This window comes from Brassica napus, chromosome A3 (genome assembly GCF_020379485.1).
Source record: "Brassica napus cultivar Da-Ae chromosome A3, Da-Ae, whole genome shotgun sequence".
In the NCBI taxonomy this organism is placed as follows: domain Eukaryota; kingdom Viridiplantae; phylum Streptophyta; class Magnoliopsida; order Brassicales; family Brassicaceae; genus Brassica; species Brassica napus.
The window spans coordinates 12157951-12170513 of NC_063436.1; the positions used below are offsets into that span (position 1 = coordinate 12157951).

General features: G+C 42.3%; 1 protein-coding gene across 1 annotated transcript; it reads right to left on the reverse strand.

The window, feature by feature from the left end:
- Positions 1 to 690: 690 nt before the first annotated feature.
- On the reverse strand, positions 691 to 3100 carry LOC106438398 (probable aminotransferase TAT3). The gene is made up of 7 exons (XM_013879531.3): positions 2723 to 3100; positions 2070 to 2412; positions 1745 to 1963; positions 1533 to 1592; positions 1269 to 1424; positions 1082 to 1175; positions 691 to 944 (listed from the first exon to the last, which is right to left on the reverse strand). The coding sequence occupies exons 1-7, from the start codon at positions 2995 to 2997 to the stop codon at positions 772 to 774; spliced, it is 1320 nt and encodes a 439-aa protein (XP_013734985.2). The 5' UTR covers positions 2998 to 3100; the 3' UTR covers positions 691 to 771.
- Between the last annotated feature and the right edge of the window lie 9463 nt (positions 3101 to 12563).

Consider the following 12563-nt stretch of genomic DNA (forward strand, 5'->3'; position numbering starts at 1 on the left):
GCGCATCCGATCTCAATGAATTTGCGAGGTTGGGTCGGGAAAATAAAGGGTTGGGTCTGGAGCAGCGACAAACACGATCTGTCAATTGCTCGTTAGTTACTTTTTTTTTTTTTTTTTTTTGCTAAAAAGCTCGTTAGTTACTTGCGCATGTTTCTAATGACGGGAGCGATTCTTTGTTACTCGGCGAAATTCCGTGCGAGAAAATGGTGACGAACGTGATTGTCAGATGCTCGGCAGTTATTGGTTGATCGATCAGTAGCTGATACAAGTAAAAGTGAAGAAGGCGAGATCGTCAGTTGCTCAGCTAAGGTTCACGCGTTTGGATAGTGATGAAAGAAATCGTCTGCTTGGCGAAAGAACGATGTTTCTCAGCACAAGTACTTGGCGATTTACAAACCTAGTATGCTTCGGTTTGAACTGAAACCAAATTTCAGTTTACTCCAAGAAGTAGAATCGTCGTGCCTAAAAACAGAGAAAAATAGGCGGCGCCTTAGGCCCAATAAGCCTAATGCCGTCCTAGAGTCTTGCACCTGTAGTGGCGCTGATGATGATGACTGCTGAGGTCGACATCTCTAAAGGCTTTTTTTCTTCTTTGTATCCCGTAGACCCATTTCTTTTCAGATACTAACAATAATTTTGAATTACATTGACTTAAATAATTGACCCAACAAAACATTCATGTATTTTTTCAAATCTTTATTTCATTACCACCAGGAGACATATTGTGATAAATTGCAATTATAATGGACTTTTAGAATAAGATGACTACAATCAGACGACAGCGACAACTATCTGATTAACGGTATCAACATGGGATTTGATAGTTTCTTTGGAAATGGCATGACGACTGTAGAAACTTTTTAATCTGTCGAATGTTTCCGCTAACTCTGATTCTTCAGTGCCGATCGAGATCCTCACCCAATTCTTTGCTCCTAAAGCCACTCCTACAAAAGTCCCCAAAAATATAAAAATATAAATAAACAAAAACACAAACGTTGATTATTAAAGATCAATAAGCTTAATTATCTGAAACCAAATGCATATGGATGAAGATATATATGTTTCTAAAAGAGATCAATACCTGGTACAAGGACTAGACTCTCTTCACTGACTAGCTTCGTACAAAAATCGAGATCATTTTCTATATTAGCTAACACTGATGTGTCAAGCCTTAACTGCAAAATAAATCATTTATAAAGTTATGGTCCATATAAATGTAGATTATGAGTTTATGTTCTGTAATAATGAGTTAAAATCAAAGAAAATACCCATAAGTAAGAACAAGATTCAGGTTTCTTGGGGCAAAAAAGACAAGGGATGTCCCGTAGCCTCTCAAATGAAAGCTCTACATTGCGTTTCATAGCTTTATTCTTCTTGGCGAAGTACTCCTTGGGTGTTTTCTCCAATATTTCAGGAAGTGCTTCCTATCAAAATCAATAAAGAAGTATAAAAATAATTTAGAAATGTTTATTAGAAAACCGAAACTCTAAGATAAGAGTCGATATCTTAATTGATAGCCAGGGACTACAAACCTGAAGAAGAAATGAAGGCTGTGGAGTTAAGTCAAGACAATCCTCGATTGATTCAACTACCTGTGTAAGCAAAAGGCCGAAAACATCAAATATACTTTCTAACGAATGTCCACAAATCATCTAATTAAATTGCTGGTTATAGTTATATTATACTCTTTATACGTGTACAAACTCATTTTAATTAAGAAATCAGTTAAAGGAAATTGACTAACCCCTGCATCTTTAAGAATGCGATTAGAATCATTCATGGCCATCCAGCCGATTCTCCAGCCAGGTACAACCCATCCTTTGGATATGGATCCGAGCGTGATCACCGGAGCTATCGATGCAAATGTACCCATTGGAACAAAGGGCCTTTCTCCATATACAACCTTATCATATACTTCGTCGGATATAACCACTATACCGAGTTTTTTAGCCATCTCCGCAACCTAAAGATCGATCAATAAAAAAAACCTGTTAGTTCGTAAACTAATAAAAACATTATACATATCACAAATATAATAAAGGCTAATATGAAAGAGACTATATATATACCTTCTTAAGATGATCGTAGGTGTAGACGTTTCCACATGGATTGTTGGGGTTGATGAGGACAAGTGCGACGGTATTCTTATCGGCAGCAGCCTCGAGGGCATCCAGATCAATCTCAAAATCTCTTTCCGGGAGGAGATCGTATTTGCGAACCTCGACGCCGCTGTAAATAGCGCGAGCATCATAGTGAGGATATCCTGGATTAGGAAGCAGAATGTTGCCTGCTGGATTGCCTGCGAGAGAATCTAATACGATCTCAATCGCTTGGTTGCATCCGCCCGTGATATACACATCCTCCGGTCTTAGCTTAGTAGGAAGCTCGCCATTTAGATAATCTGCCACCGCTCTGAGAAAAACAAAAATACAATTTAATCACTCGAAATGTCACCTTACGAGCAACTCTGTTAAAAGTTTTTTAGAAAATATATCAGCAATGAAAATATGAAAATGTCATGAGAGATATTCATCAAAAAAACTTTATATCATTAATTTCTTTGTGACTGATTTTAACTTTTATTATAAACTAAAATTTAATTCAATAAAGAAATATATTATATTAAAATACTAATTAAGTTATTAATAATCTTCTGGGACTCCTACTAATAGAGATTTTTATTTTTGGGTTTTTGATAAAACAATGAAGTTTCAGATCAAACCTTCTAGCGTTGAAAATTCCAGGGCTAGGTGCATATGAGTTGGCCATGCCGGAGCGGACGGCTGCAGCTACAGCTTCTTCCGCTTCAGGGCAAGTCTTGAAGCTATGAGTCGTGGAGGGCAAAATGGTCTTTCCATTGTTGAAGTTGCAGTTCTTAAACATTCCAAAGACGAGTTTTCTCAATGTTACCGCTGCTGCATCACTCGTCGCACCGTTTCCTCGGAACTGCCAAACACTGTCGTTTGCATTGCAGTTGTCATTACCGTTGGTCGCCATCGATTATCTGCCTTTTGGTTCTTCTTTTAGTTATGAATACAGTTTGTTTGTCGTGGGCAGATCTCATCCCGGTCAAGGCATTTATAAAAAGGTCACACAAAGAACAAATAACAAGATTCTTTTTCAGCAGAATAAAAAAGTCAAATTTCAGCACAAAAAACATGCTGCAATGTTTAGTATTCTTTAGAGTAATATTAAACGAACCTGGTAGGTAGTACAGTACATGTACACATACGATAGTTATATTATAATCTTAACGTGCTCATTCTAAAAACTATGGGGCCATCTATTATTGACTCATTAACACATTAGTTTGACTAGGGCCAGGCGTAAAATCCGTAATATGGAAATTCAAACCGAATCCGAACCGAAAAACCCAGTTCGTACTCGATTCAAATTATAAAAATTACCTCAATGAATTTTGTAGAGTGTTACAAAACATATATGAATCCAAAACGTTATTAACCGAACCCAAACGGATAATCCGAAAACCCCAAAAACGAAAAAATATCCGAAAGAAATCGATCCAATTGTATAAATTAATATAAATATTTGAAATAGAGTGTATGTTGCAAATATCGACATGTTAAGTTTTTGGCACCGACTTCAAGGAACTAATCACAATGATTCAAAATTCTAGAGCATGGTCAAACTTTCTACGGAATTGAAGGAGCTGTCAAGACTAAATGCTAAATTTAATGATTTCTAGATTATTTATCTTCTCCGTTCTCAAAATGTTTCATCAAAATGTTTCGTCAGATTCATTAGTTAAGATAGCAAGATGATTTCATCATCAAGAGTTTTATTATATTGGTTGTTCTATTTCGATATGGTTTTCCAGACCACTTCAATCTTGAATAATAGATCAGCGGTTTGACAAATAATATGGATTCCAAACAATATATAAAACCATCACAGATATACACAAACAATTCCAAACAATCAATAAAAAAATTACAAAACAATGATATAATTACAGACCCACCAAAATGAAAAGGAAAAAAAAATTGGAACCCAAACTGGACAAAAGTCATCACGCATTTTCTTCACGGCCATACCCGCCAAGAGAAAAAAAAAATTGCTTCCAAAAGCTGACAAACCAAACAAAAAGAAAGAAAAATTGCATACAACTCCGAGTAAATAGCAATACCTGCAATAACAATACATCGTTGAAACAGATCATGAAGAGATTAGTTTTCTTCAGACACTATGAACCACAGATTATTTAAGCAATATCACCATTTCATTATAATATATCACTAATCTCAAGGCATACATGTTACAAATTTGAATCTAATACTTTACAGAAATTCATAGCCTGTTACACGAAATATTACCAGACAACTCACATCTTTTTGCGTCATCAAAGTAGCACTCAACCAAAACATTACCATATTAAGGGTTAAGTGAAGCGAAAATGAGATGTTTACCTAGTGAAAACATCAAAACTGATGCCAACTGATGATATGTGCGGTCTGTATATATGATGAGGGTTTTCATCACTGAGGCCCTGAAAATACATTCTCTAAAATATCATGCAGTTTTGGTGACCGTCTCCGGAACAAAGGTTCTAGCCGGAAAGATGGGACACCGATCTGCCATCTTTTGGCATCATACATCTCATTCCAAGCTTGTACAATCTCATCGATCTTGAATCCCATACCTGCATTTCTTGTTTGATCGTTATACTTATATATATATATATATATGTAAGTAAATCTGCTAGAGTTTATTATACATCTATAAGTTTACGACTTTGTCTAACAAGCTGGGTCACTTTACGACTTTGTCTAACAAGCTGGGTCACTTTGGGCTATTGAGACACATTTTGAGTGGGAGAATACTATAGTACCCCGTGAAAAGCAAACCAGAGTGGGTCTAGTTAGATTGGGGTTTTTAGCGGGTTTGGGTTTTGAATTTTGAAATTTTAAGTTTTTTTTATTTGTTTAATTTGTGTATTTCCATCGGGGCGCGAGACGGGATAGGGAAGCGTTCTCATTATCAGATTTGGGAATTTTTAAGTTGAGGTTCCATCGAAGGCGAGAGAGAAAAAGTTTTCAAGTTCAATCTGGTGGATAGGTTTCTTCGATCCCCAGATGACTACGATGCGTAGACGATCGGGGAAAGAGCATGTGGGCGGTGAGTGTCCCTTATAACCGTATGCGTTTTCCATTTTTTTTTAGGGTTTATAATGGAGTGAGAGTCAGGGACTTAAGTTTTTTTACTTCGTTTGCAGAGGAGGATAATTCTGGCGGTCATCCCGATGAGAGATTACCGGAGAGATTGTTTGCGACGGATAGATACCCTAGTCGACGTCTTAATGTTTATTCTACTTTGGATTTCCTAGTCGCGGTGAAGGATGTACTTCGTGGGACGCCGGAGATGGATAGGATTATGGGCTCCTGTTTCGGGAAGTTGTTTGATTTACCTGTCCGTAGATGCAGCTACTCCTCCGTGATGATACACGCGCTGCTAGCGAGGCAGCTGGTGACGAAGAAGAGGTACGAAGCGTGGCCAATTTTTGGTGGCAACCCTCTAAGGTTTTCAATGGTGGAGTTTGGGCGTGTCACTGGGCTCCCTTGTGGCGAGTTTGAGGAAGGATATGTTGTAGATCTGAAGCAAAAATACAAGGAGGAGGACTATGCTTATTGGGACAAGTTGTTTGACGGCAGGCGCGACATAACGATTCCTGACGTAGTTCAGATGGTGACAGAGGACCTTACCATTTCGCGCAGCCGTCGGTTGAAGCTGTGTTTGATAATTATTGTTGATGGGGTGCTTATAGCCTCGACCCAACCAGCTCGGCCTACACTTAAGCATGTGAAGCGGGTGGAGAATCTGAAGAATTTCTTGGCTTTTCAGTGGGGGAGGGAGTCATTTTACTGGACAGTGAGCGACATGATTCCACCTAAGAGGATTTTGGGGGTTTGCAATGACCCGCCTGCAGAGTTCTGCACAAAGCTGAGACAGAAAACCAAAAAAATGACAGGTTTGCCGCTGGCGCTCCAGCTAGTTGCCTATGAATGCATACCTCAGCTCTTGGCTAGGCTCGGTGGTACTGATGACCAGAAGATCATAGACTGTGAAAGCCTCCCACAACACACGGGGTTGAATTTGGTGGACGTTTTGGCAGCTGAGCACCATCATGAGGTATTGTTGTGTACATGTAATGTGTTCTGTGTACGCGTGTACACGTGATTACAAGCGAATATATGTACTAGTAGTTGCCCATTGTACACGCGTGGTGGGTTGTAGGTTTTGTTTGGTGGTGTTACTAATTGGTGGGGTTTTCTGGGTTATTGCAGCTGACTGTGCAGCCAATGATGGAGATAGAGCCTGACAAGCTAGAAGGGTGGGGAGAATGGGATGATGAGATAGATGATCGGAGGGTGAAGTACCTCGTGCGGCTTATCGTAGGCGGACATAAGTTCACGAAGTCAATGTGGCGCGGTGGTGACGTAGCAGAGGTTTTGTACGATCATGAGAAGCTTAAGGCCGCAAAGAAGAGGAAAAGGGAGGCCGGTAATCCGAAAATCAATGTTGAGGGTGGGCATGTTTTGAAGCAAAGACGAGTGAGCACTTACTTTAGGAGGCCGACTTTGAAAGATGATGATAAACATAACAAGCTAGCTTCACGGGTTGATGCTTTGGAAAAGGTGGTGGTGTGGATGAAAAAGAGGTTGGGGAGGCGCAAGAGGATAGGGGTTACACCGAGGAAAGAGTTTTTGTGTAGTGGAGGTAGGGTGAAGGAAAAAAAGAAGAAGAGTGCAGTAGCGGACGAGTCGCCAAATCTGTCAGTTGAAGACATGGAAGAAGAAAGTGATGATGTGAGGGTTGACGTTGATGATGTAGCAATAGGTAACGAAAAGTTGCCTGCTGAGAGTGAGGATGGGGAAGGGGAAGAAGAGGAAGACGGTGAAGAAAGTGTAGGTGAGGATGTGGAATCAGAAGACGAGGAAGAAGAGAAAGACGTTGAGGATAGTGGTGGTGAGGATGTGGGAGCGGAAGATGTGAATGATAGTGTTGGTGAGGATGAAAAGGAGGATGGCAAAGAGAAGGGTAGCGGAGGTACTGATGTACAGGTGGAGGGGATGTTGTCTGAAGAACCACCGGAAGTGCTTGCACCGTTGAAGGAAGGAGATGGTGTACCGCTGCAGTGGGTTAATGTTGGGGCAACTGCTAAGAGTGGGTGCGTATTGGACAGGGCGACAACCAGCAAAACATTTGTTGTGAGTGAAGACAAGGTAAACCAATGGAGTGTGTTTTAATATTGATTCCTGTTTCCGTCTTTTAATTGTAGTAATGATTCAGGGCTGCATTGATAGTGGAGCTGCTGGAGCAAAGGAGGGTGCAAATGTTACAGAGGGTGGGGACGAAGCAGAGTCTAAGGTTTGTGTTTGCTGGGATTATTTGTTGGCGTAAGGTTTTGTTGGGGAAATTGAACTCATTAAATGTGTTTTGATGCAGGAATCAGATGTGTTGTTAGCAAAGGAATATGTAGGTCCTTCTGGTGATGGCCGTACAACCGAAGTTGCGCAGGTAAGTTGTACGTATGGAAATATGTAGTTGTACGTGAGGGTGAACGTGTTGATGGTGTTGCAGGGCAAAGTTGTGAAACCAAACATACGCGCCGAGGATGGGGGCGGTGCTGCGTTGGAGGAGAGGACAGAGGTTTGTATATGTTTGTCGATTTGTGTAGTGAAGTTTATGTTTGTGTGTGGCCTGAACAACTTTGTTTGCGACCAGCAGGAATTGTCTGGGCTTGATAAATTTGTGGGAGGGATTGTAAGGGGTGCAGCTGGAGAACCAGGTGTGGGGTATGACGCCCCTGCAGTTAGTAAGGTGAGGGGTGACAATTGTTGTGAATTGTACATCTATTGTGTGTAGGGCTGAGTTTGGTTTGATCTAGTGTGAGTCGTTCACGTGCAAGAGCCTTTGTGAGTTGTACAGGGGTACAATCAGATTCTATGTGTACGTGTGGATGAGTTGTCATGAGGTGTACATGTGTACTTCGACTGTTTAGGGTCCGTGTGTGGAGTTAACTTGTATTGTTTTGCGTAGGATAAAGATGAATCTTTGCTTGAACGAGGGACACCTGGGGATGGTGGTGGGGAGAAGGTATATGAAACCGAAGTAGTTGGAAAGGTGCGTAGTACATTTAGACGATGTGGACATTATTGTATTTGAAAGTCGTATATTCCGTTGGCAGCTGTAATGTGTGGTTAACCTTATTTCTATTGCAGGTAGATGAGGTTGTAGATGTTGGGGATGCAGGAGCTGTCAAGGCTAGGGATGGTAGTGTGATAATAACGTGTTCGAGCGATTCTTCACCGTGTCCGAGAAGCGAGAAGCATGAGCCGGCTGAGGCGGAGGCTAATTTGGCTTCATTGCTTTTGGCGAAAGAGCCTTTTAGCATAGATCAAATAGTGCCAGCTGTAGAAGATATTGACTTTGGTTATTTTGAGAAGGTGTTGATTGGAAACCCGGAAGTGTAAGTGCATTAGTTTGCCTGTGCGTTTGGTGATGACAAATGCATGAATAACACACACGTGGTTTCTTACGTTGTAGGTTGCATCTTGGTGCGGGGAAGTATGATTTGGACAACCAGTTTTTCCTTGACCTTGCAACACCATGTAAATGGGTGTCAACGAAGGTACGTCATTCCAAACCGCTGGTGGCGGAACGTTATGTATGGGGGACGTACTGGTGACCTTTTTTTTTTTTCGGCGGCAGCATATGGAAGTGTTGGTAGATTATGTAAGCGAGAGGCATGGAGCGCTGTTGAAGGAAAAAAGGGCCATGTTTGTTGATCCATGGTTTGTAGATCATCTGCTAGGCAAAGCTAGGTCGTTTCAGGCGGCCACGTACAAAGGCAGAGTCTTCTCCGATCCGAAGCTAGCAGGATATTTAACGCAAGAGGGGAAGAAGCTCGGTGTGGATGTGGACACAGTGTATGGGCCCATGATTTGGGGGCAAAATCACTGGGTTGGTTTGGCGATAAACATCCGCACTTGGAGTGTCCAGGTGTATGATTCAGATCACAGTCTGAGGAGCATGGAAGAGGTGATGGTAATAATGTTACCAATAGCTAAGATGTTACCTTATCTTGTGCGGAAGGTGTGTCCAGCTCAGTTTCTGATGGGGCATGGTCTGGAACCGTTTGCGGTTGAGCGGATGGAGAATGTCTATCAGAATAGACGCAGTGGTGATTGCGGACCAGTGGCTGTGAAGTTTTTGGAATTGAGTGCTACAACTGTCGAGCAACCAGGGGTTGGAGACCTAACAGACAACGCGGTTAACATTTTGAGGAAGCAATATGCTATGGATGTGTACCGAGATTGGATAGTACCCTTGTACATTGGGGGTGACACAGCTAAGTAGGTGAATGTATTTCTGTTGGGTGGTGGCGATGTATGATATTTGGGGACGGGTTTGATTTTGCGTTGTATTTAAAAGTTGAATTTGTACGGTTGGCTTCTGGGCTTGAAACTTGTATTTTGGAATGTGTTTTGGAGATCTCTATAACTTATGTATTTAGAAGTGCTCTAATGTAGAGGCATGGTGTGTGTTTTTTTCCGACGTTTTGATTGAGATTAACGAAGTTGTACATCTGTACACACCAGAATTGGTGTACATGCCCGATGAACAAAGTTGTACGCATAAAAATAGGTGTACATCGGAGATTTCTATGTTTTGATTGAGATGAAGGAAGTTGTACAGTTCAGGATAGGTGTACATGCCCGATGTAGAAAATATTTGCTCGATAAACGCAGATGCACGCATGGACAATAATTATTAAGTAATGGGTGTTGGTTGTAAGCGGGGATGTACATTTGCAGACCCATCTGCAGAAAACGATAGATGTACGTTACCCTGTGACCCTGGAATGTAGCAGGGTTACAACGGAATGAGTGTACACCCATCTTCTGTACAGATGGACGGTATATTTTTGAAGGTATGAGTGTACACCCATGTTCACAAAACGAGATATGCTACGTCATCGTGAATTTAGAAGGGTGACAACAAAATGGGTGTGCAATGCATTCATGTACATGTTTTATAATGTGTACAGCGAATTCCCGTACATATATAGGAGGGGTGAAGAGGAATTGATGTACAGAGAGACGGCAGATTTGTGAAGGTAAGTTGTTAAGAGCAGATAGGGAGAAACAGTACATGTGGACATGATAATTATAAGTTAAACATTTTTCCAGAAACATAGGCGTTTTAAGCCACCAAAAAGGAAAAGCCAATACATGTTTCAAAGGTTCAGGCATGCAAATCAAAAGTACCGAGCAAAAACAAAAGGAGCTGATCCTAGGTGAATTCCCTATCCAAAAGGGAGGTTATGTGGATATAAGATTCACCACTGTCAGATGGGAACAACACAGCGAGTGCGGTTATGGCCAGTGCCACCGCAGCGGCCACATTTGTTGGGGACGAGCTTTGGTTTCTTGGGAGTCTGAAAGAAAACATGTTTGGGGTAAGTAAGCAAGGGATGTGGATTAGAAGTAGATTGTAAGGGGAATAAAAACTGACCTGAACCTCCCCTGTGGAAGGTATACGATTTTCCTTCGGTCGACCAGATGGGCGGCGAGTCTTTGGTGGGTTAATGGTGACATCGGCAATATCAGGGGGAATAGGATGGTCGCCTACGGGAGCCTCAGGTAAGATCACACCAGAATATGTGTCGATCCATTGTTGTGTTTTGTAGCAATCACCAACTAGTTGGGTGTATGGGAGACCGATAGAATCAGCAGCCAACATAGCATGTCCGCATGGTATTTTTAGCTTTTGGAACACTTGACATGTACAGACTTTAGTATCGAGGTGGACAGTGTTAGGGTGACCAAAAAGACCTCTAACAGAGTAGGTCCATTCTTTGGCTGGATAAATCTTGCTGCCTTTGGTGAGTCTGATATGAGTCTGCATGACTTTATCAACCTCGGGGGTGACAAACCCCCTGTGTTTTGCTGATTTTGTCCTCCTAGCTGAGAACCACCGAGTTAGCATGCGTTGGATGAACATGAACATCTCAACGATGGGAGAGGGTCTGGATTTGGAAATAGCCTTGTTTAACTGCTCGGCAACATTGCTGGTGAGGAGATTGTACCGGTTTCCAGGAAAGTAAGTGCGTGACCATTTTGCAGTGCCAATGTCTTCAAGGTATTTAAAGCAAGGTGCACTAGCTTGTTTAATTTTTTTGAAGTTAGCATCAAAATCAGAGCGTCGGAAAGAGAATGCAGCCTCACAAACCATTTTGGCGAGACCCTTGCTTTTGAACCGGGAAACAACGTTCCTCATGAGATGCACAATGCAGGAGCCATGGTGCGCCTTGGGGAATGTCAGAGTAATTGCTTTAATGATGGAGGCATGGCGATCAGAGATGATGGTGAGGGTGTTTGAGTCAGCTATGATCCTCTCCAACTTGGTTAGAAACCATGTCCAAGCCTCTTCAGTTTCACCATCAACAACAGCAAAGGCGAGAGGGAAGACTTGGAAGTTTCCATCTTGCCCACTTGCAGTGAGGAGTACACCTTTGTATTTGCCTGATAGGTGAGTGCCATCAATAATCAAGACAGGACGCAAGCGACGGAATCCTTGGATTGAGGCTCCAAAAGACAGGAAAGCGTACAGAAAACGGGTGTCACCGTTATCATCAAGCTCAGTTTCGATGGCAGTGACTGTCCCAGGATTAGTTGCTTTCAGCCTGTCAAAATAACCTGCTATGTTGAGGTACGAGTCCTCTGCATTCCCATGTGTAATGTCAAGTGCAACACCTTTTGCCCGATGGCATTTCATGTAGGAAGCTGAGACACGCAAATCTTCAAGAACAAGTTGCTGGAGCTGGAGAGCTTTGGGTGCATCAGCTACATCGCCGTATTTGGAGCGATAGATATGTGCTAAAACCTTTGAGGTAGCACGTTTCTTGTAGAGCCTGCGAGTCTCAGTATCACAAGTATGGTCGAGGTGACACTTTTGAATAGTGTAGTAGCCGCAGCTGGTGAGCTCTTTGGCACGTATTCTCCACTCACAACGAGTGTCATGGCAACTGAGGACGAAGAAATGCCTGCTCGTTCTAGTCTGTCTGAAATAAAACTGCTCCTTGATTGCGTAGATGGCGAGCCCAATTTGACAGTCTTCCTTTGATGCATACAATTTCCCAACAAAAGGTTCATCATCATCAATATCCAAGTCTGGGACGTCTTCAGCTTCAAACAAGGTATCATCAAATAGGGGTGGAACATCAAATTCCTCGTCACTTATTTCTGAGAGGGGCCGGGTTTCACGCGGAGTCGGGGTGGGGGGATGGGGCGGGTGAGGGTCAGTGTAGGATGTGCGAGCGGAACTTGTGTACGCGGAAGAACGGCGTACGGGTGGACAACTCTGGGGAGTTCTGGATGGAACACTTCGAGGTTGTACAGGTGGACAACTACGAGGATGTACGGGAAGCTGTGATGAACCAACTTCCGGTTTGCAATACGGTGGTAGTTCGCCAGAGACAAGGACGGTGTGGTCAAAAGCGTCACCAGTTGTGCAGTGGATGATATGGGGTGCAGTCTTGG

What these genes read in the sequence shown, in the direction of transcription:
- LOC106438398 (XM_013879531.3), bottom strand. Translation starts at nt 2,997, where the DNA reads ATGGCGACCAACGGTAATGACAACTGCAATGCAAACGACAGTGTTTGG. An exon ending in GGAATTTTCAACGCTAGAAG is followed by an intron (nt 2,413 to 2,722) that starts GTTTGATCTGAA and finishes TGTTTTTCTCAG; the next exon opens with AGCGGTGGCAGATTATCTAA. An exon ending in GCATTCTTAAAGATGCAGGG is followed by an intron (nt 1,593 to 1,744) that starts GTTAGTCAATTT and finishes TTGCTTACACAG; the next exon opens with GTAGTTGAATCAATCGAGGA.